Source organism: Zingiber officinale, chromosome 6A (assembly GCF_018446385.1).
Source record: "Zingiber officinale cultivar Zhangliang chromosome 6A, Zo_v1.1, whole genome shotgun sequence".
In the NCBI taxonomy this organism is placed as follows: domain Eukaryota; kingdom Viridiplantae; phylum Streptophyta; class Magnoliopsida; order Zingiberales; family Zingiberaceae; genus Zingiber; species Zingiber officinale.
In genome coordinates, this window is record NC_055997.1 from 113,001,127 (window position 1) to 113,025,960 (window position 24,834).

General features: G+C 42.7%; 1 protein-coding gene and 1 pseudogene across 2 annotated transcripts; one reads left to right on the plus strand and one right to left on the minus strand.

Moving 5' to 3' along the window:
* Window positions 1-232: 232 nt before the first annotated feature.
* Window positions 233-8,154, minus strand: LOC121997502 (annotated as a pseudogene).
* A 13,640-nt stretch (window positions 8,155-21,794) lies between these two features.
* Window positions 21,795-24,439, plus strand: LOC121997503. 2 transcript variants are annotated; one of them, XM_042551945.1, is made up of 3 exons: window positions 21,795-22,608; window positions 23,660-23,828; window positions 23,914-24,439. In XM_042551945.1, the coding sequence occupies exons 1-3, from the start codon at window positions 21,871-21,873 to the stop codon at window positions 24,360-24,362; spliced, it is 1,356 nt and encodes a 451-aa protein (XP_042407879.1). In that variant the 5' UTR covers window positions 21,795-21,870; the 3' UTR covers window positions 24,363-24,439. The 2 variants fall into 2 exon arrangements, with proteins under 2 accessions (XP_042407879.1, XP_042407878.1); XM_042551944.1 differs by having other exon boundaries at window positions 21,798-22,608; window positions 23,899-24,439.
* Window positions 24,440-24,834: the final 395 nt, after the last annotated feature.

Sequence of the window (24,834 nt, forward strand, 5' to 3'; positions counted from 1 at the left end):
CTAAACCGTTGACCTCAACATCAAATCACAGATTAAGATACTAGTATAGAAATAATAATTTCTTGTTGTACATATTAATTAAACTAACATTATATTGACATGATATAATACCAGACAGAAATTTAAGCTGTTGCATGGATTTTAGAAAGTAACATAATATAAATAGAAAAACATAATAAAATCGTATATGATATTTATTTATTTACGTGGAACCGAAATAATACGAAATCACTGAAAACTAAAATCCTCTAATTTATTAGACACCAAATGATTTGAAGTACTCTGATTCACGTTTCTTTCAACACAGAGATGATGTTACAAACTAAAAATCAAAGGGGGATCTAAGATTGATCCCCTCAGGACGTGAGCATGAGACGAATAAGATTACAATGCGTTGAAACAAGCAACCATGTAGCCACATTACTAGATGCAGAGAGATTAAAGATTGGTGTGTCAATTACGCTGAGTGAACGGAGATCGTGGAATAAGAGATTGTTTGATAGGCTGCTGCTTGGAAGTGCCAACAGGGTGGTTCTCTCGGAATTCCTCGAGCAGAGCTTCCATTGGCATCGTTCGAAGAGATTCGATCATCCCCCTGCTTGGAATCTCTAATTCAGACCTCATGGGGGTTTCACCAGTTGGTTCGTAATCCTGGGGAAAAAAATTGAATCTAGATTCAGACTTAGATGATAACAAAAAATTGGGATACAATGTTGAAATAAAGAGGTGCGACACTTAGTTTCGTTCCCAATAATAAGTGGAGGCCGATAAGAAAACATTATAAAGTTCGATGAATATGCTACTATTGACTTGACTAAATTTGAACGCTCCCTTAAGTTGAATAATATGTTTGAACTTACCTGGTAATTGTTTTGGAACGTTTCCTCGGCATGCCTGTTGATGTCAGCAGCATGAGTTGCATGTGACACCTGCAACTCTCGTATGTGAGTGTCATGCAATTCTACTGCAGTTATCACTTGTTTCACGCGCTCTTGCTCATGTTCTAACATACCTGATCGAAAATTTTAGCAGTTAGGCAACCAAAAGGTAAAATAGAATCTCAGTATCACTACTTCTGAAAGTAGATTTTCGAATACAAAGCAAGAACACACTCTCAAGATTCTGAATTATGTCTGAACTGCTCTTTGAAGCAGCATCAACAGCAGCATCTCGAGCAGAAGCAATTTCGATGTCATGTTGCTCATTGCTATCAATAGCAGATCTGCAATAAAGGTGCTTGTGCATTTTATCAAGTCATGTATCGGGAAAAAACTCACAAAACTTGAATAAATGGAGGAAATATAAACCTTATGTGAACATCCAACTCAGCAGCATGTTTATTGCTTAGCTCATTGGCTGAAGTAAGAGTCTTCTTCCATTGTTGAGTAGCAACATGGGCATTGTCGATGCTGAAAAGTTGTTTAGATAGGCATGGTGAATCAAAAAGAAATTTAGTTTAAGACAGGATCGGAGAGGTATACTGAATCCGACTTGCACTGACCATTGCTGTAGCTTGAGTTCTATACAACAGTGCTTTGCTGCAGAAAAATTGGAGGCATCCTTCAAATCATGTTCGGTGCCCTTGCAAAAGTTTTCCCATTTCCTCTTTGCATCAGTGGTCAAGACATCCAATGTCGTTGTAATCTCTTGTACATTTTCTTTGCCAACCAACGCTACTTCTTCCATACTAGCAAGCCTCTCATCCACCTTAAAGGCAAAACATGTGATTGTAATGCTTGAAAAAAATTTACATCTTCAAACATGGATTTTGAGCAAACCAGTTTTTTTTGCCGACACATGTGACTGGATACTAAACCAGCTATCTCTGAAAGAAGCTTCTCTTCTTCGTATTTGGATTGCTCCTGTTGGAAAATATCAATGGGCCAAAATCAGATTATTGAATAAGAACGAAATCTGTGTAGAAAGAGAGTCAAAAATTATACCTCATAAGCCGTCTGCAAATCATGTATGCACATCACATGTCTTTCATGCAGCAGATTTGACTGGCTTCTAAGCCTTTCTGCTTTCTGACCAAATGTATCGAGTAAGCTGTATGTGAACACAGAGATTTCTTTCACAAGGTTTATGCATGCATTGAATCTCTGGATGAAGTACAACTAGGTTAGGATAAAAAAAATCAATTAAACAACTAAATGTTGATAATGCGATGCAAACCTCACGAAGTTCATGGGTAAAATTTGCAATTTCTCCTCCGTGTTGGGATAATAACTTTTGCAGATTACTAAAGCTCTGATCAGCTTCAATCTCCCCAAGAGATAACAACTGATGCATAAGTAAGCATAGCAGGTGAATGGTTAAATAAAGAATGGAAGCATGAAAATAACTGAGATCATTTCAAGAACTCATATGGGTTCCATTTAGCTACTTACTTGATCAAGAGAGCAACAATTGGAGGCAACCAGATCAGACATTTCCTCCAGGTTGGCAGTATTACCAGCTTTATGAAGTCTCACAACATTTTGAACAGCTTCCATATGTGATACAAACAATGATTTCGAAGCTAATACTTTCTTCTTCAATTCGATCGCACCCTGAATTAATTATATCAGCAAGAGAACAATCAGATAAATCATACAACAAAAAATTATAGAGTGCAATGAAATGCCTCTAAAAGCACATACCTTTTCACTAAAATCAAGGCAAGATTGGCACATCTTCTCAATAGAGAGAAGATATTTATTCTGTTCATCTATGGATGAAATAACAGTATTGCAAAGAAGTCCAACCTTTGCTGCCAATTCAACTTGAAAATTTTTGACAACAGACCTGTTGGTCGCACCGAGTTTGTCTTCTCTAGCTGTGAAGTTTTTAAGATATGAGCTAATAGCATGGAAAGCTATTATAATTTAGAAACAAAAAAAAATATTCACAGAACAAAAGTTACCTATCTTAGAGAATAACGATGCATTATCACGAAGAGATTTTTCCAAATCAGAAGACAGGACAGAAGCTTGATGGACTAATGCATTTTCTGATTTGCATATTTTGAGTATTAGCATAACGACACAAGTTTTGCAAGACTGTATAAGTAATTAAATACCTGCTTTTCTCTGTTCAGAGATGATGAACTCTTTTTCCTGAAGAGTATATTGGGCACACTTAAGATCATCTGTGACACTAGCTAGTAACTTGCTTGTCTGATCTAATCTTTTCTGCATCACAATTGCAGTAAATCAGTTAAAAGAACTCAACAACCAGAAGAATAATTATTTAAATCCAACAACCTCCATATTGTCAAGTGTCTGGGTCAACTCTGCAGAATGTTGAAGTTCACCATTGTACTTCCCTTGGAGATCTTCAAGTTGCTGATGAAACAAAAAGAATGAGTTGCAAGAAATATGTTCAACTTAGATTGAGTTGATTATATACTTTACCAAAATTGTTAATTCTCACCTTTTGATTAGTCTCTATCATTAATGTCATTTGCTCAATTTGTTCTGCCATTGCCTTCGTGCAAGAAAGAAAACAAATTGAGTGAATGCTTTAAAGAATTTCTAAAAATTAATTTTAATTAAGATAAGAATAAAGTATTGGGAGTAGAGACACTGAAAATGGTGAAATCTAAACCATGCCAATAAACAAAAAAAAAAACTAATTCAATCTAAATACAGAATGCTAAAATTGACAGGCATAAGTTTATTTTTCAATGGATATGGCATAAAAGATTCAAAATTGTTCCTTAAATTATACCTTCCTTTCATTCTCCTCCTGGTAGTACCTCTCCTTAGGAATATATACACCAACTTTATCACGAGCAGCATACACCTCTAACATATGAAATCATTAGTTTAACTATCCAAGAAAATTCAATTAGTTATTGGCAAAAAAAAAAAATATATAAATACCAGCTTTAAGGCGATCAATTTCCCCATAAAGATCCTTGATCAATGTTGATTTCATCATCTTTTGGTTTACCTAATCAATTCACAAATTTCAAGGGCCATCTACAGATATTGATCAGATTACAAAAAGTTTTTCCCAGACAGTTATTTCTTAATGCAATAAGAGTGGCAGTAGTAAAAGGAAAAAATAGACGTTTCACTTGTTTCTCAAAACCTAAGAAAAAATCTTGCTGTTGAATGTTGACATGACAGCAATTTGAGTCAGCAAATTTGCCAACTCATTATGCATTGCTCCATCAAATATTTTTAGCTTTATTTTCTTCCATTTAAAATTTAACCCTAAGAAACAACTATGAAAGACATTGCCATTAATCTACAAAAGTTCCTTTCTGAAGGGATAATTCTTTTAACATTTATTTAACACAAATTTAATGATTTAGATGTTTATAGACTAGAATTACAGAGGGTAAAAGAATAATTCCTCATCAATCATGCCAAAACCAAATTATCACATAAGCTAGATTGCTGCCTGTTGTGAAAATCAGGTCAAATTTCTTACAAGAAAAAGCATTTAGAAGGATACCATATAAGAATAATTTTGTATGGTTGCTTATATAGATATTAAACTACTGTATATAAGATCATTAACCACCAATATTTTGATTTCACAAAAATTGAACAGTAATTAATTAAATAGTACCTATTGATCATATTCAAGATGTTCATACTGTCTTAAATTGTCTTTTAACACTGTAAATTTTTTATTTTCCCCAGATAGAAAAATATTTTCGATGAAAAAAATGGCATTAGAAAAGGAGAGAAAGTTTCATTTATTTCCCAAAGCCGTGAGCAGAGAATCAATAACATTCTAAGAGGTAAAAATTAGGTACCTCAGGTCTATTTTTAATATTCTTAGCCCTGTGAGCATAATCCAGTGTACTAAGAGTTTCCTCAAGGCAATGCACAGAAGGGGACACAGTAGCTATTATGCATGTTTTTGTTCTCCCACCCAATGAATCACGAAGTAAACGTGTAAGTTTGCTGTCTCTGTACATCACATATAGAATTTTGTTAAAGATTAAAAGCTGTAAAACATTGAAAAGTAAAGACTAAGTTAAATATTTAAACCTGTAGGGTATATGTCCAAGATGCTCTACCAGAGCAGTAATAACACGACCTAGAGTAAGCAAGCTTTTGTTGATCTCACCTGCTTCTCTTGCACGGCCCTTGACACAAAAGAATACAAAAATAAGAATGATTCAGAGTAATGTTAATCCAAGCAGGAATGAGCATAGCTTGTTTTGCTCTAGTAAAAGTTGATCGAGGTTACATAACATAACCAAAATTTTGTAACATCTACTCCTAAAAAGGGACAGAATTTCTCACATAAAAGGGGATAAAAGTTAAGTCCTGGTGAACAATTGCAAGGTTTGGGTAAAATTCATATCATTGTTAATGATATAATTTTATCTTTATTGAAAATTAATTTGCAACATTTACAGAGGAGACCTTTACTTTTCACCAATCATATGGATGGATGAAGGGAGAAAAATATTAGCTCTTGCATATAGCTTTACCTAGTTTTTGATCATTGGATAATTGAAGAGTAGCAATCGAGGAAAATCCATTGTAACCAGATATTGATAGAGAATCACTAGGGCTGCACTTTCAAAGTAGCAAGGGGGAAAATTCTACATGAACAATGCCTCATTATTAAAGAAGTGCCATGACACAAATTGCATGTTGATTTTATATTTTTTTAATATGTTGATATCTTATCTATGCTCATCTTGTTGACACAAAATACAATTTTTTTCTCAATTATTATTCACATAAAACCAATAAAATATGATAACTTAGATAACCAAAAAAGGTTGTATAATGATAGTAAATAACTAAATATTTTAACTAATATTTAATATCATTTCATGTAGGAGTAACAAACAATATGAACCTTACCTCCCTTGCACCTGAGCGAGATATGTTCTCAGATCCAGCTAAATCAACTAGATTCAGTTTGCCACATTTGATTAGCTCTTCCCCTTCTGGAGTAGCCTCTTTAATGTGAATGGTAATAGAAAACAGAGAATGTGATCGGCTGAATTGTTAAAAAAATGGGAAGAGAACATTAAATAACAAAACTTTTCCAATAAAAAGGAATAAAATTAAAGGAGTATGCTACCTAACCTTGATTGTTTATTCAAGAGAGTCTCTGCAGTGCGCCTTTTAGCTGAACCTCTTTCTAGGAGAGAAAATATCTCAACAGCGCTTGTTACTATCTCCTCCTCAAGACCTCTTACAAGCACGCCACCTTTACCATCTTCCATGAGGGGAAGTGGCTTTTTTTGCCTTTCCTCTAAAACAATCTTAGATAACTCTTCCGGAGCAAGCAAATCAGTTATTTCTTCATTATACAATTCCAGGAAGGTGACCTTTACACTGTATTCATCATTTTGTCTCTCTAACGTGTCAAAAATTTGTTTCACAGCTCGAGGAATGACACCTGCATCTGCAGGCAATTGACCTTTTGGGCCGCTCTGGAACAGTTAAATTATCACCTTAGCAAAATATTCATTTCAAATTATTGGAAGGTTTGTAAGCAAAATGTTGATTCACAACTAAAACTAGAACTTGCATTGAAAAAGAAATGGCATACTTTAGCCTTTCTACATTCGCCTTCCATTGTGTAAGTTTTCCCGGTTCCAGTTTGCCCATAAGCAAAAATGGTGCAATTGAAACCCTCTAAAACCTCATTTACAATTGGAACAACAGCTTGATCATAAAGATCTGCTTGTTTTGCTGAAGGACCAAACACCTGAAAAATGGAGAGTTTTCTCTTAAATGAAACAAGTGATATAGTTGAAACTGCATTAAAGATTACCAACTCAAACAATACAAATCAATTTCAAAATAAAATCAGAATAAATTAAAGTATAAATAAATTCTAAATCATCATTCTCTAACTATTAAGATTAAAAAATGATCAAAACACAAATATAATAGCCACACTTCAAAATGCTATTCTCACAGCTTTAGTTGATCCTCATATGAATGTCATCTTTCAGAAACCCCCTAATGCATATGTTGAGACATTAAACTTCACAAAACCATCAATCATGGCTAAGTCATGGCATCATCTAAATTCCACCTATGAGGATAAAATATGAATACAACTGCAAATTCATTAACCTGTATATTATGTTGTAGTATTTTTATGTCACAGCACAACTGATAACTTTAGGCTTAGTCATTACTTCATGAAGTAAGTTATCTAAAAAGAATTAGATACACTTTAGTTCCACGAGGAAGCTAGTCAATGGCTATATAAACTTTAATTAGAAAGGAAAATAAAGTTTTCATTTTCTTATCATAAAATTTCAATGCATATATGTTTAACTGACAGGTTGTATTCAAACACTCACATCACAACTAATCAGTTAACTTCACTTGAGGAAAAAAAACAGAATAGAGAATTGTACTTTAGAGGATACCATGGGAATAAGTGTATAGATAGGATTTATAAAATACAAACGAGGCAGAAGGATAAATTCCAACCTTAATAATTACCATTTTATTTAGTTGAAAATAGTCAAATAACCCTGCAGATTTTTTTCTGATTCCTGGATAGTAATTTCGTTAGTTGAATGTTGAACAAATTTCTTTCTATCCCTACTGGCTTAGAATAGAGGTAGACTTATAGGTATAAGCACCTCTGATTCCTTGCTCAGACTCTAAATAAAAGATAAAAAGCCACTGCAAATACTGAAATTTCATCCTACTTCACTGAATCTGATTTCAAACATACAATGCACTTAGTCGTGACAAAAAAAATTATTTTAAAAAAAACGAAGGCACACCTTATCAAAAGTAAAAACCCTGTCAATCTGCTTTCCAGCGATCGCCTGCGACACCGCGACCTCCCTCTGGTACTCGTTGCAGGTCACCACCTGCGGCGCATTGTTTCTCAGCTCGTCTTCGTTAAAGGGCCTTCAGATCAGCAAAAAAAAATGAAAAATAGTCAGAACCCTAAACAAACATCATTGACTATGGCCTCATATCACACCTCCAGACGGGCCCTTATAGATTCCATCCCCTAACCCTAATCGAGTAAAACAGAGAGCACTGGAGCTCTTCCTTCCCCTACCTGCAGCGGAGAAGAACCTGAACGTTCACCGCCTTGTCCTTCTCGTGGCGAGATCCCATCTCCGGCAGATCCGAGTCAACAGAGAAGTCGAAGGCCCGTTAATGGCGACGCTGGAGTGACCGGGGATCGGAATGAAATTTACATGAAAAAGATGGCAAATATGTTGGGCTTTTTGCTCGTTGTAGAAAAGGCGGGATTCGAAACGGAGTTTGAAATCGAGGCGAAATGTCCGCACGATAAGTGCGATCATAAAGAATCAGACGGCCACGATATAAGCAGCGCAGATCGGGTTCGTAAAGCTCTCCGGTTCAGATGGGCTATTCGTGACCGTCCGATTTTGAATGGACGTCGATCTGCTGATAGAAGATGTAGAAGTCAGGTCCGCATCCGCTCCATTCCGACCACTCAATGGCCATGATCAACTCTAGTTAGAAGCTCAAAAATCAAATTAAAAAATTATTGGGGAATAACATTATTCATCGTATTTCACTAAACGTATACAAATATTAGTAATTATACTTGATACCTTTGGTATCCGACCTATATAAGGTCCACAGGAAATGCTCACATTAGCCTGCCTTGAGATAGCTAGGTCATCATGCCGAGTGCCCGAGTAGTCATTTGTCAAGCGCCAAAGAGCGAGTGTAGATTGTTCGAGTGTTAAATGCATGAGGATTTGAGGACCAAGGCCAAATGCCCGACGGCTCAAACGCCCAAAAAGTACCAGAGAGCCTGAGTCCGAATGTCTGATTGTCAGAGCAATCGGGAGTCAAAGACTCAGGAGTTCTATCTTTTTATGAAGGACCATGAACTCGAGTTCGTCATGCAAAGGAAAGACAACAAGTGTGCGATAACGCATAACAATTGTCTCCATTTAGGCAAAGTAGCTACAATCATTATGAAACTTTGTAAAACAGTGTTATCCGTTACAAGGAGATGCACCATTTGAGAATCAGACGGTATAATTTTTCATCTTTGTTTTTTCTTCGTATATAAGATAACGATATCGATATTGGAGAGGTACATCTATTCACTATTCTGTCCTCTCCTCTGACACTCTCTGATTCAGAGTAGATATATAGTCCCCATCGGATGATGGGTGGTTAGAGGACGAATCGAATTCTCTTGTCTATTTGTTTTTGGATTAGGAGATACTTCATAATCTAATTATAGTTAGATCACGGTGATCATAATTAGTTAAATTTGTCTCTAGAGTTTTCTTTCAATCTAAATTATAGTTTGGATCAGGATGGACGATTAGAGATCGCCCTTCGCTCGGCGCCCGACAGCTCAACCACCTACCCATCATCAGTGACCTCCGGACGACCTTCAGCTATCTACCCGACTCAAACTACAACCTAGGTAGAAAGACGAACTCAGAAAGATATCACAACTAATTACAGTCGAATCGTGGTCACAATACTATCATAATTATATTATGGATCATCCCTTTATCTATAAAAAGTGGACTAAAGAATACTCTCATATGAGATGGTAACATATTTTAGAGTGTCTATGTAAGTTTTTTCTAAATACAAATTTTATATTTTTGTAGAAAAAAACTTTGCAGCTATCTATCTATCCATTACATGAATTTAAATTTTATGAAAATTTTAAGAAATAAAATTAATTTTTAAATATTAAAATATCATTTAATTTGGGAGAGAACAAATAAAGGAAATGGATTAGATAATGGAAAACAAATATTATGTAGAAAAAACAAATAATAAAAAACTATAAAAGTGAAATAGAGAGAAAAAATAATAAAAAAAATAAAGATAATGAAAATTTTAGGATAACTGATATAGGGAGTATCACTAAGCATTTCTTAAATCTAACTGTATTTTAAGTATTTATGAATATTAAATTCTATTTAAGATTTTATAACTTTTACTCAAAAGATATAAGTAAGAATTTGTATATATATATATATTAAAAATTGATATTGATGTCCTTAATAAATTCATTATTTTACATAATTGAAATCATACTTTTGATTTAAAATAATAATCATATTTTATTATAAGTATTTATTTTTAAAATAATATTTTACATTCTTATATAATTTGTATTTTCATAACTTTTTATACATATTTTTAATGTATTTATATAAATTTTGTCATTTTTTTATATTTTTATTTTCATTAATTTTATACATTTTTTTCAAGCATTCATGTTATAAAAAAATAAATTTGATATATTATTCAAAATATAATAATAATTATATAAACACATTATCATCATCATCATCATCATCATTATTATTATTATTATTATTGTTGTTGATGTGTATCAAAATTATATTTAGATAATTAAAAAAATTCATGTATATAATTTAAGGATATTATTGTCGTGTAATTAAAATTTAAGTTTGAAAGTAATTATTCATCAAACACTCAAACTTTATCTTGTATTAGCTTTTGGTTTCTGTTTCCAACCACTCAATACTTTAACTTTTCACTAACTTCAAAATAATCTTTATAAAAATCACTTTTAAATAAACAAAAGCTCTCTCAAGCATTCCCATAGTGTATAATGAAAAATAATTATTTATATTTGATCCGGCAGTAAGAATGGGGAACCCACTTCCTGAAGGGTCTCAGCTTGAGAACCGATGAAGGGCTGACTAAGCGGTTAATGGCCGAGCCGATCATCCGGGTATGTCCGAGCGGAGTTAGATAACCCATCCATGGGTTTGGGTTTCCGACGCCAAGGCAGGAGGATCGAAGGGCCGACCGGGAGTCCGAACGGCAGGGGCCAAAGAGCCGAGCGGGCAACCCGCCCGGACAAAATAAGGGCGAGGGGAGAAAAAGGTGGCCGAGCGGCCTATGCGCTCGGCTCGGGATATGGAATATCGGCAGAAGCATGTCTGATGATTAGGCCGTACATAAGATCGCACGATGGAAGATCTTGCCGTCACATCATGGAAAGGTTGATACAGTAGCAGTATGGCCTCATGGACGCCTTTTCTGACGGGTCCATATCTGGGCATGGCCCTTCTGACAGACCCATGCCTGGGCATGGTCAAATGCAAGTGGCTGCTTTGATTGGCGCGCCCAGGCTTCTTCGAGGGGTCTATATAAGGCCTCCATTTCTTCACCGGAGGTATGCACGTCTTCATCTTGAGGCTACCTTCTTGTCATTCCTCGCCTGACTTGAGCGTCGGAGGACCGTCGCCGGGACACCCCTCCCGGCTCGGTTTTGTTGCAGGTTCGCCGGAGTACTCGAGGATCCAGCAGAGAGCGCCACGTGCCCAGCGTCCGCTGACTCTTGGTTCGGACAGGATCAAATTGGCGCCGTCTGTGGGAACGCTCCTGCCTCCGATCGGAGACAATGGACGAGGCTGGACGACAACACACGGTGACGCTTTCAACAGAGGAACTCGACGCCCTGGTCGAGATAAGGGCCGCCAAACTCATGGAGCAAAAACAAAAAGCATCCGCCGAGCGGGCGGAGCAGCAAGCAACATCTGCGTCTCATGGCCGAGCGAAAGCACCTCCAACCACCGTCGCATTCCATCGGGCCTTGTTTCGCACCCCTGAAGCCATACCAGCCCGAAGAGATAGAGGATCTTCCTCAGATGAAATGCCAAGGCGGGATGACAGGAAGGGGAAAGCTCCCCGAGCGGATCAATCGCCAATTTTCGGAGGTTATCCTACGAGACCCTCTGCCCAAGCACTACGTGCCTCCGACGATCGGCGAATACAATGGAACAACGGACCCGGATGATCATCTGGGTAAGTTCGATAATACAGCCACGCTCCATCAGTACACAGATGGAGTAAAGTGTAGAGTTTTCCTTACCACCCTCTCGGGATCGGCTCAACGGTGGTTTCGAAGGTTGCCGGACGGATCCATCACGAGCTTCAAGGAATTCCGAACGGCCTTCCTCCACCACTTCGCCAGCAGTCGGCGTTACCAGAAGACAAGTGTCAGCTTGTTTGCCATCAAGCAAGAGCCGAGAGAATCGCTTCGAGCTTACATTCAGCGGTTCAACCAAGTGGCGATGGATATCCCAACGGCCACATCGGAGACAATGATGAATGCCTTCACGCAAGGCCTTGTGGATGGGGACTTCTTCCGATCGCTCATCCGAAAGCCGCCCCGAGATTATGATCACATGCTGCATCGGGCCAACGAATACATAAATGTGGAAGAAGCGCAAGCCGCTCGGAAAAAGGAAGCTCCAGCCGAGCGGGCACCTATTCATGCCAAGCGGAAACAGCAAGCCGCTCAGCAGCCGCCTAGAGGACCGAGGGCCGAAGCAATCCGATCCCCACACGCCAGATCTCACGTACAAGAGGTGGTTGCCACTCGGCCCAAGCCAAAGAAGAGGTGGACCCCTATGTTCTGCTCCTACCACCAGACGGATACGCATAACACGAGGGATTGCCGAAGCCTTCCCTTTGTGTCCAATCCTGTTCCCAGGAAAGCCGAGCGACGGTCTCCTCCCACCGACAGGAGACTTAGGACTCATGAAGCTGACCGAACCCGCACCGAGAGGCGACATCAGCAGACACCCGATCGGCACCGATCCCCGAGGCAGGAGAATCGCCGGGCGTCCAGAGAACGGTCACGACCGTCCGCTCGGGAGGAGGAAAATAGGAGCAATACTTCCCGGGGCGAGATCAACGTTATTGCTGGCGGGCCGACCGGAGGAGACTCCAACCGAGCCAGAAAGGCGGGCGTCCGGCAACTTCAGATCCACGCGGTCGGTTGCAGCCAGGAGCGGGCGAGTGGACCGGAAATCACTTTCGGACCCGAGGACTTAGAAGGAGTAGAAGTGCCCCACGACGACGCGCTGCTCATTAAAGCGGTAATAGCAAATTACACCATTTACCGCATATTTGTTGACACAGGGAGTTCGGTCAACATCATATTCAAGAAGGCGTTCGATCAGTTACAAATTGATCGAGCCGAGCTGCTGCCCATGACAACCCCGCTCTACGGGTTTACGGGTAACGAAGTTCAGCCGGTCGGACAAATCCGGCTGGCCACCTCGCTGGGAGAAGAGCCGCTCAGGAGGACCAGGACAGTTAACTTCGTGGTGGTCGACTCTCCCTCATCCTACAACGTCATTTTGGGACGACCGGCGCTCGGCGAATTCCGAGCAGTTGTCTCAACCTTCCATCAGAAGATAAAGTTCCCCGTGGAGGACAAAGTAGGAGAAGTGCGGGGAGATCAGCTAGCAGCTCGGCGGTGCTATATAGAGATGATCCGAGCAGAGGCTTGTTCCGCTCGGAAGGCTCCCCGAATTGAGGTACATGCCATAACCGAGAAACCTCCTGCTTTAATTTATGATGAAAAGGAGGAAGTCCAGATCCATCCGACCCGATCGGAGGCCACGACTTTTATCGCCTCTGATCTGGCGGAAGAACAGAAGGAGAAGCTGATCCAATGCCTCCAACGAAATCATGATGTCTTCGTCTGGTCGACACATGAGTTACCTGGGATTTCGCCGAGCCTAGCGCAACATGAATTGCATGTCCGACCGGACGCTCGGCCAGTGAAGCAGAGAAAAAGGGACTTCAGCGCCGAGCAGAATGCCATCATCCGGACGGAAGTAGAAAAACTTCTGAAGGCCGGCCACATACGCGAGGTGCAGTTCCCGAGCTGGCTGGCCAACGTAGTCTTGGTCTCCAAGCCGGGCGGCAAGTGGAGGGTCTGCATCGACTTTCGAGATTTAAACAAGGCATGCCCCAAGGATTTTTATCCTCTGCCCCGGATAGATCAGTTGGTGGACTCCACAGCCGGCTGCGAACTAATTTGCATGCTTGATGCTTACCAAGGATATCATCAAGTACCGCTCGCCCGGGAAGACCAAGAAAAAGTAAGCTTCGTAACGGCTGACGGCACATATTGTTACAATGTGATGCCGTTCGGATTGAAGAATGCCGGAGCCACCTATCAACGCTTGATGAACAAGGTTTTCAAGGAGCAGATCGGGCGGAATCTGGAAGTTTATGTGGACGACATTCTTATCAAATCCGTCCGAGCGGCCGATCTTTTCAAGGATATGGAAGAAACCTTCCGAACACTGCGCAAATATGGAGTCAAGCTAAATCCACAGAAGTGCCTGTTCGGAGCTAAAGGAGGGCGTTTGGGGTACATAGTGACCGAGCGGGGAATCGAAGCAAATCCCAGCAAGGTGAAAGCACTGCAAGACATGCCGTCCCCTAGAAATACTAGAGAAGTGCAAAGGTTGACCGGTCGGATAACTGCTTTATCCAGATTCATCTCCAGAACCGCCGACCGGAGCCTTCCATTCTTCAAGGTTCTGCGCAAGGCTGCTAAGTTCCAGTGGGATGAAGAATGTGACCGAGCATTTGAAGAGTTGAAGATATATCTTAATTCTCTGCCAGTGTTAGCCAAGCCGATCGGGGGTGAGTCACTTTATATGTATCTGTCGTCAACTGAGCATGCTGTGGGCTCAGCACTTGTGAGGGCGAACGGCGAAGAGCAGCCGGTGTATTTTCTAAGCCATATTTTAAAAGACGCTGAATCTCGTTACACCGGGCTCGAGAAGTTGGCTTTCGCTTTGGTTCTAGCCGCTCGGCGCCTGCGACCGTATTTCTTGGCCCATACCATTATTGTCCGGACGAACAGTCCACTTGGAAGAGTGCTGTTGAATCCGGAAGCGTCTGGACGGCTTATCAAGTGGACGACAGAATTGAGTGAATTTGACATCCAATATCAGCCCCGCTCGGCGATTAAAGCCCAATCCTTGGCTGATTTTGTGACCGAAGTGCAAAGGCCAGAGCCTGAAGCTATGTGGAGAATATATGTGGATGGATCCTCCACTCGGCTTGGAAGTGGGATCGGAATATTACTACTCTCACCTCAGGAAGAAAAGATGCACCTATCCGTCCGGCTAGATTACAAAGCTACTAACAACGAAGCAGAGTATGAGGCCCTCATAGCCGGATTGCAGGCAGCACGGCATGTGGGAGCAGCTCGGGTGACACTCTATTCTGATTCACAGTTGGCCGCTCAGCAACTTTCCGGCACCTTTGAAATCAACTGTGTTCGGCTCAAACTCTACGCTGAGGCCTTTGAAAAACTCAAAGCTACTTTCCAAGAGGTGCTTATTCAGAAGATCCCCCGAACGGAGAACCAGGCAGCCGATGAGTTAGCCAAACTAGCGAGCTCAATAACGCCGGTCGCCGTTCAGCAACCAATTGAAAAAACGCTACTGGTGGCGCATGTCGATCGGATGCAAGGCCTCACATTTCCAAGTGACTGGAGGACACCCATTATAGAATTCCTCCGTTCGGGCACCACACCATCTGATGAATATGCAGCCCGGCTCCTCAGAAGAAGAGCCGGTCGGTTCACACTCATCGGAGATCAGCTTTACAAGAAAGCTTTCTCGCGCCCTTTGTTGAAATGTGTAAGCTCGGAGGACTCAGCTTACATCCTCCAGGAAGTACATCAAGGATCATGCGGGGGTCATCCGGGCGGACGCTCATTGGCCAAGAAGATCCTCTTGGCCGGATACTTTTGGCCAACTTTACAAACAGATGCCGCTCAGACAGTATCTACATGCCTTTCATGCCAGAAGTATCACAACTTCTCCCACCGACCGGCAGAGGAGATGAAGGCATCAACCATCTCATGTCCGTTCGATCAATGGGGAATGGATATTGTGGGTCCATTTCCGATGGCGACCGGGCAGAGGAAATTTTTACTAGTGGCGGTAGATTATTTCTCCAAGTGGGTGGAGGCCGAGCCGCTGGCAAAGATCACTGAACAGATGGTTAAAAAATTCATTTGGCAACACATCATTTGTCGGTTCGGCATCCCTCGCCGACTAGTGTCCGACAACGGGCGGCAGTTTACAGGGAAGATGTTAGAGGATTGGTGCAAAAGCTACGGCATTGAGCAACATTTCACGTCCGTAGCCTATCCTCAGAGCAACGGTCAAGCTGAAGTCGCCAACCGGGAGATTCTTCGTATTCTGCGTGCTCGGCTCGACCATTTGGGAGGGAGTTGGCCGGATGAAGTGCCGAGCGTCTTGTGGGCTATCCGAACGACGCCAAAAGAAGGGACGGGAGTCACACCGTTCCATTTGGTATATGGCGGTGAGGCTGTCATACCGGTCGAAGTCGGCGTTGAGTCAGCCAGGATCCAGAGCTATGATGATGACAACACCGAACGAAGAAACATGGAGCTGGACTTGGTAGAAGAGGAGAGGGCAAAGGCATCCGTTCGGCTGATGGCATACCGTCAGCGGATGAAGCAAAACTACAACCGGCGCGTAATTCCCAGATCGTTCCAAGTCGGCGATCTTGTCTGGAAGAAAGTCAAGCCGGTCGGCGACGTCGGCAAGCTTGAAGCGCCATGGGCAGGCCCTTTCAAAATCATCGAAAAGCTCCGCTCGGGCGCGTATTATCTGGAGGATGAGGACGGACGGCAGCTAGATAGGCCGTGGAGTGCGAACCACCTCCAGCCTTACCGGGCGGGGTGAAAGGTGTATCACTGTAAATCACCCTGTGTATTTCATTTTTCGACTAAATACTTGAAATGCAGAGATGAAAAGTCAAAGGAGCGAATATAAGACATTATCATCGTAGCGCGAAGGCCCCCGAGCCGATCGGCCGGGAGGTTTATATGGTTAAGACTTGTAAGCAAATAACCCGTGCCGTTCGGCCGGAGGTAAATTGGTCGAGCCAAGCGCTCGAGGAACGAAGGCCCCGCGCCGTTCGGCCGGAGGTAAATGGGTCGAGCCAAGCGCTCGAGGATCGAAGGCCCCGTACCATTCGGACGGAGGTATATTATCCGAGCCAAAATACTCGACGAAGTAGACCCTGAGCCGTTCGGTCAGGAGGGCATTATCCAAGCTGGGTGAAAGACAAAGAGCTACGCCGAACGGAAGTGTCAAAATTAGCCTTAACGGCCGTCTAGCCCAGACGTTAAACCGTAGAGCCGCGCCGACCGGCTATAAATATCCGCGCCGACGAGCACCGTCGTTAAAGATCGAGAGCCGCGCCGACCGGCTATAAAAACCGAGCGGAAAGACCGACGAGCACCGTCGTTAAAGATCGAGAGCCGCGCCGACCGGCTATAAATATCCGCGCCAACGAGCACCGTCGTTAAAGATCGGGAGCCGCGCCAACCGGCTATAAAAACCGAGCGGAAAGACCGACGAGCACCGTCGTTAAAGATCGAGAGCCGCGCCGACCGGCTATAAATATCCGCGCCGACGAGCACCGTCGTTAAACATCGGGAGCCGCGCCGACCGGCTATAAAAACCGAGCGGAAAGACCGACGAGCACCGTCGTTAAAGATCGAGAGCCGCGCCGACCGGCTATAAATATCCGCGCCGACGAGCACCGTCGTTAAAGATCGAGAGCCGCGCCGACCGGCTATAAAAACCGAGCGGAAAGACCGACGAGCACCGTCGTTAAAGATCGAGAGCCGCGCCGACCGGCTATAAATATCCGCGCCGACGAGCACCGTCGTTAAAGATCGAGAGCCGCGCCGACCGGCTATAAAAACCGAGCGGAAAGACCGACGAGCACCGTCGTTAAAGATCGAGAGCCGCGCCGACCGGCTATAAATATCCGCGCCGACGAGCACCGTCGTTAAAGATCGGGAGCCGCGCCGACCGGCTATAAAAACCGAGCGGAAAGACCGACGAGCACCGTCGTTAAAGATCGAGAGCCGCGCCGACCGGCTATAAATATCCGCGCCGACGAGCACCGTCGTTAAAGATCGGGAGCCGCGCCGACCGGCTATAAAAACCGAGCGGAAAGACCGACGAGCACCGTCGTTAAAGATCGAGAGCCGCGCCGACCGGCTATAAATATCCGCGCCGACGAGCACCGGCGTTAAAGATCGAGAGCCGCGACGGCTATAAAACCGAGCGGAAGACCGACGAGCACCGTCGTTAAAGATCGAGAGTCGCGCCGACCGGCTATAAATATCCGCGCCGACGAGCACCGTCGTTAAAGATCAAGAGACGAGCCGGCGTCTATAAACCCTCCGAGCGAAAGACCGACGAGCACCGTCGTTAAAGATCGAGAGCCGCGCCGACCGGCTATAAATATCCGCGCCGACGAGCACCGTCGTTAAAGATCGAGAGCCGCGCCGATCGACTATAAAAACCGAGCGGAAAGATCTACGAGCCCCGTCGTTAAAAATCGAGAGCCGCGCCGATCGGCTATAAACATCTACGCCGAAAAACATCCGCACCGACGAGCACCGTCGTTAAAGATCGAGAGCCGCGCCGACCGGCTATAAATATCCGCGCCGACGAGCACCGTCGTTAAAGATCGGGAGCCGCGCCGACCGGCTATAAAAACCGAGCGGAAAGACCGACGAGCACCGTCGTTAAAGATCGAGAGCCGCGCCGACCGGCTATAAAAACCGAGCGGAAAGACCGACGAGCACCGTCGTTAAAGATCGAGAGCCGCGCGCGACCGGCTATAAATATCCGCGCCGACGAGCACCGTCGTTAAAGATCGAGAGCCGCGCCGATCGGCTATAAACATCTGCGCCGAAAAACATCCGCGCCGACGAGCACCGTCGTTAAAAATCGAGAGCCGCGCCGATCGGCTATAAACATCCCGAGCGGAATAACGAATGCCAGAGTAAGAAATCGTGGAAACTACAAATATTAAAACGTTCAGGCCCGATTGTGAGTTAGTCCTTCGATACTCGGCGTTTGTGGACTTCACAAAGGCAGGGAAACGAAAGGGGCGAAATGAGCAGAGAAGACCTAGTAAGTGAAGGAAGAAGACTCACTGGGAAGGAAACGGGTGGAAAGAATCACCGATGAGGTGATCGCCGCCTAAAAACAAACGCTAGATCGCCGGAGGCCGCAGCAACAGAACGAAGCAGAAGGCAACGCGCAAGCAAGCATGCGGCGAAGGGAGGAGAAGAAGATTTTATACTGCCGAGGCTGGTCGGCCTCCGCCGTCGGATGCAGGTCACGAAAGGCGAGGCCAACATCCGCCCGTCCATTTCAAAGCAATCGCGTCCCATCGTACTAAGCATCGCCGCCACGTGGGAAGAGCCACGTGGCGCCTTGCCACTAGGCGCAATTAATGCGCGTCATACCGCGCGTGCTGCGACTTAATGGGAAGGATTTGCGCAATTTTCGAGAAGATTTAGACAAGCAAGCATCCACATTGAACGACGAGGCATTCAAAATGAAGAGCCGAGCGGCTAAATCCGCCATAAGGGCCGAACGGCTCAAAGAATATTATAGGCGACGGTAAGGCGATGACCGCCCGCTCGGACATATATAGTCCAGTCAGTCGGACTCACGGCCTCCTTCGACTAGACTTGAAGGGAAGGCAAGTGATCCGACAGTAAGAATGGGGAACCCACTTCCTGAAGGGTCTCAGCTTGAGAACCGATGAAGGGCTGACTAAGCGGTTAATGGCCGAGCCGATCATCCGGGTATGTCCGAGCGGAGTTAGATAACCCATCCATGGGTTTGGGTTTCCGACGCCAAGGCAGGAGGATCGAAGGGCCGACCGGGAGCTCGAACGGCAGGGGCCAAAGAGCCGAGCGGGCAACCCGCCCGGACAAAATAAGGGCGAGGGGAGAAAAAGGTGGCCGAGCGGCCTATGCGCTCGGCTCGGGATATGGAATATCGGCAGAAGCATGTCTGATGATTAGGCCGTACATAAGATCGCACGATGGAGGATCTTGCCGTCACATCATGGAAATGTTGATACAGTAGCAGTATGGCCTCATGGACGCCTTTTCTGACGGGTCCATATCTGGGCATGGCCCTTCTGACAGACCCATGCCTGGGCATGGTCAAATGCAAGTGGCTGCTTTGATTGGCGCGCCCAGGCTTCTTCGAGGGGTCTATATAAGGCCTCCATTTCTTCACCGGAGGTATGCACGTCTTCATCTTGAGGCTACCTTCTTGTCATTCCTCGCCTGACTTGAGCGTCGGAGGACCGTCGCCGGGACACCCCTCCCGGCTCGGTTTTGTTGCAGGTTCGCCGGAGTACTCGAGGATCCAGCAGAGAGCGCCACGTGCCCAGCGTCCGCTGACTCTTGGTTCGGACAGGATCAATATTTAATAAAGTGGATGTTTTACTTTAAATTTTAGATATATTATAGAAAACTTAGTATGGATGCTCTTTATAATGGGTGAGAATCAATTCTCAATGGATGCATGCCCTTGGATAAAAAATACTCCTCTCTTCCCCTAGCTATTGGCTAAACTGAACTTATGATTCATCTTCTTTTACACAATCTGGGACAGGCTGTGAGGAGCGTCTGAGGCGAACGTAATCACTTTTTTTACGAGGGAAGGTAATGTATTATACTCCTAAAAAGAACAAAATATAATAATATGATATTTACAAAGTGCATAACAGTTTTATGACTTTGTAAAATACTATTAAACAACCTTTATACATAATATCACACATCAAGATCTCACTAATGTATACAAAGTACCAAACATGACTTGAACTTTGTATGACATCTCAACATATCACAAAACATTATTACACATTACAAAAGGATTACTTGATATCTACAAAGCGTCAAACATGAATTTGGACTTTGTGAAATATCTTCTCAAATCAAGGTATAACATTCTCAAATCGGCTCATGTTGCGTGCATTCCATACGAGATAAATCATGGAAGATAGAGCAAGATGTCTTGCTTTCATTTGCCGCTCCTTACTTTTGTAATGTTGCCGAAATGTATCGAGAAAGGAGATCATGTCAGTGATGAGGAGGTCATGTCAGTGATGTCTAAAAGTGATACCTATCCATGTTTTGACTTTATCAAATAGGGACTTGACAATGTCACAATTAGAGAAATGTATCAAGAACATAATCACTTTTTGTTACTATAGGATTAGGAGGAGATGGGAGAAGGAAAGGAAAGGGTAAATAAGTGGAATGATAATTTTGACCCTTGTTTGGGATAAAGTGATTTAAGGAGCGGAAAGGATAAATAAGGAAAATGATAATTTTGACCCTTGTTTTGGATAAAGTGAGTAAAGGAGAGATGAAGAGCGAAGAATAAGTTTTATTTTTGCATGCTCATGAATCGGCACAATTGATTTGGAGTGTAAGAATGGGAACTCAAAAAAATTTTGTTCTAATTTCATCCTATTCCAAAATATTATTTCTTAAATTAATTCATTTGTTTAGGTATCTTGTCCTTGCGGCGTTGCTCGTCACTCAACACCTGCAGCGTCCAACTACTAGCACTCCACGACATATCTCTTAGAGCATAGGACTCAAGAGGACAACGACAGATAACTTTAATCTTTTCCTCCTCCTCTAAGGACCAGGACAATCTTTCTCTCTTTCATTTTCCTTCATAGAATTTTTCTTTATCCTATGCAAACAGAGTGTGAGGGGTAGAACCATCCTTGAAGTTATAGGGTGGGTTTAGAGTCCAACCCCATTTTTTTAAAAAACAAATTAATGATTTTTCCCCCAATTTCATGTCATTCTCATGTAGGCACCGACATTGGCCATACGCCCCCGTTTCCTATTAATATCTAAGATTTGATTTGAATATCGAAGGGGTCTCAACCCTCTACGCAACTAATTCTAGTCTATATTCATTTAGAAGAAAAATGGATAAATTAATAGAATGTGACTTTAGAAATATTTTTTAGATGATTTTAAAATAAGGTAAAAAAATATTTCTTAATATTATTGTAAGTCAATAATCTACATCTTTGGTTAGAAATTTTCATTTAAACTCTTGGCCAAGAATCAAACAACCTAATCTGAATACAGGTATTTTTCGTTTGTCTCGCTCTAATTTCTTCGTTAGAAATAACACAAAAAATCGCTAACATTATCCTAAAATAGGAAGCAAGAAGATAGGTTTCACAAGCAAAGTGATTCTCCTCTTCCATCCGCGAGATGTCGGAGGCGGATGCCGCCGCCCGCCCAGTCGGCGGCACTGAGTACAGCTGGATCCGGGCTGTTCCCGGAGGCACCGGCATCACCGTCCTCGCTCTCCTTCTCTCCCGGCCCGTCTGCCTTCCCCTCCTCCAATCTGCCCTACGCCGCCTCCAAGCCTCCCACCCCCTCCTCCTCGCCCAACTCTCTACAGCCTCCGCCGCCCACCCTTCCTTCTCCCTGACCGATCCCTCCTCTCTCTCCCTCCTCTCCCTCAACGTCTCCGACCTCCCTCTGCCGCCTCCTGACGCGGAGTCGGGGATCTCCCCTTTCCACGCCATCCTCGAGCGCGAGCTCAATCAGAACCCGTGGTCCGATCCGAGCCCCGATCGCCTCCCGCTCCTCTTCCCCACGGTCTACGAGATGCCCGATCCGGCCCGGACTGTCGTCGCGCTCCGCTTCCACACCGCGGTCTGCGACCGGAGTGCCGCCGCAGCTTTGCTCAAGGAGCTCCTGTGCATAATGTCGAGCGCCGGCGCCGGCGGGCCGGGGGAGGGGTTGAACCGGGAAATCGAGGAACTGATACCGAGGCAGGACGCGTGGAAACCGTTCTGGGCGCGGGGGAAGGATTTGCTGGGCTACTCGCTGAACGGGCTGAGGACATCGACTCTCCGTTTCGAAGACGCCGGCAGCCACGTGCGGCGATCGGAGGTGGCGCGGTTGGTGCTGGGCGCCGACGCCACCGAGAAACTTCTCACGGTGCGTGCGTTCTACTTTCTCACTATTTCTTTTTAATTAATTTTAAATGTATAAAATAATTTATTTTTTGTATCGCCCTTTTTGTCCGGAATATATATAAAATCCTGCCGAAAATGATGGGAAGTTTATCGCCCTTTTTTTCATAGAATCTTAATAATATTTATTTACCATTTAAAATAACGCTCATGTGGGTTAAGTTTAGAATGATATAATAAAATGTAACATTAAAAAAAAAAGATAAAAATTAAATATAACAGATATATAATTTTTTTAACAAGGATCTTTTTGTTATCTAATTTTACTAATTTTGAAAGATAAATTTTTATTTAGTAATAATAATTTCAGTATTATTTAATACTTAACTCTAACAATCTATTTTTGCTCGGCTTAGGTTAGGTCCCATGTTGATTGGCATTTTATATATTATTCTTTTTCCAACAATAGTACAAGTATGAGTCATCTCCTTTTCTGTTTGGGACGTAGACACTTGAGAGAATGTGAACCCCAAACAACTCATCCACTTAGTCCTTCTCTCTTATTTTTCTTCCACCAAACTATTAAAAACAGTTATGTTCATGCATGAGATTTAGCAATGCAATCAGTTAACCTTGATTAGCAAACAAAACTTTAAAATAAAAAGGGAAAAAGACTATCTTATCAAGCTTGTAACATAAATAGATTTCTCAAGTTCTTTGGAAAGATATATCTCTGAGAAGCTAAAAAGTTGAGAGGGAACAAAGTTTGCAAAAACTTTTTTACTCACTAAAGAGATCAAGTTGGGGGGAAAATTAGTAAAAGTAGCTATTATCCTTCTCCCCATCCTTCCACGCAAAGCTTGCTGGCATTTACTAGTATGATGGAAATTGGAAATTGATGGGGGAGGTATGTAGGAAAAATTAGAAGAGAGGAAGAATATTATTTTCTCCTCGTTTTCTCTCTTAGTAAACAAAAAATCATAAATTTATCTCTTCCCTGAATTTTCTCTAGTATACTTTCTGTCCAAGTAAATGGTTGAATTCACATAAATAATTTTTAAGACTTTGAATCACAGGAATGCAAAGAAAGAGCAATCAAGCTCTGTGGAGCCATATCGGCAGCAGCTATGCTTGCTTCCCATGCATCGAAAAAGTTTGAGAATGATCAGTATGAGACCTACTCGGTCGTGACCCTTATCGATTGCCGCAAGTATCTGGATCCAGTTCTACACGAACACAATATCGGTGAGTACCTCGCTTGCCATGACAATTTGACTGAGTGGAGCTAGGATAAATATGTACAAGTAATTTGCAGGGTTTTATCATTCAGCAATCATCAACACACACAGCATTCATAGCGGAGAAGGCCTGTGGGAGGTAGCCAAGAGATGCCATGATTCCTACTCCAATGCCATGAACAACAAGAAGCATCTAAAAGACATAGGCGAGCTCAACTTCCTGATGTGCCGAGCCATTGAAAACCCACAATTAACCCCTTCGTCATCCCTACGCACCGCGCTCATCAGTGTGTTCGAGGAACCTGTGATCCATGACTCATCCAAGCTGCAAGAAGAGATTGGCCTTGATGACTACTTTGGGTGTGCTTCGGTCCATGGAGTCGGTCCATCGATTGCGGTGTTTGACACAATCCGAGATGGAAAACTAGATTGTGCCTGTGTCTACCCTTCTCCCCTTCACTCGAGGAAGCAAATCCAAGAGCTACTTGAAGACATGGTAAGAATTCTAACTCAAGGCACGGTAAATGATGAATCTAAATAGATTGAGAAACATTGATGTAGAAAATGTTGCAGACCTATTCGACTCGCTAGATGAAATAAAAGCATCAATTAAGACTAGTCTTTATGAATTAATGTCTTATATTTTCTATATTATAGAGTCCATCTACTAGTATAAAAATATGTGACGTCGGTGTATAGTGCGATGCCTAAAAAAGTACGGTTAAAGTTGATTTCACAGTCGAAATTACTCTAATTTAATTAAATTTTTTTTTATATTATTATAATATTATTTTAATCAAAATTGTTATCATATGAAGTATGGCTTGATTAAAATTATTTAAAGTAGCTAATGTTAAAAATTAAAATTGTTATAGTTTTGGTTAAACTATTATAATATACTAGTCGCACATGCAACATGAATATACGTAAATTAATGAATATATATGATCAAATAATTAAATAATATTATTGAATTTTAAAATATTATTTAATTTTAGTTTGATTTATTTTAT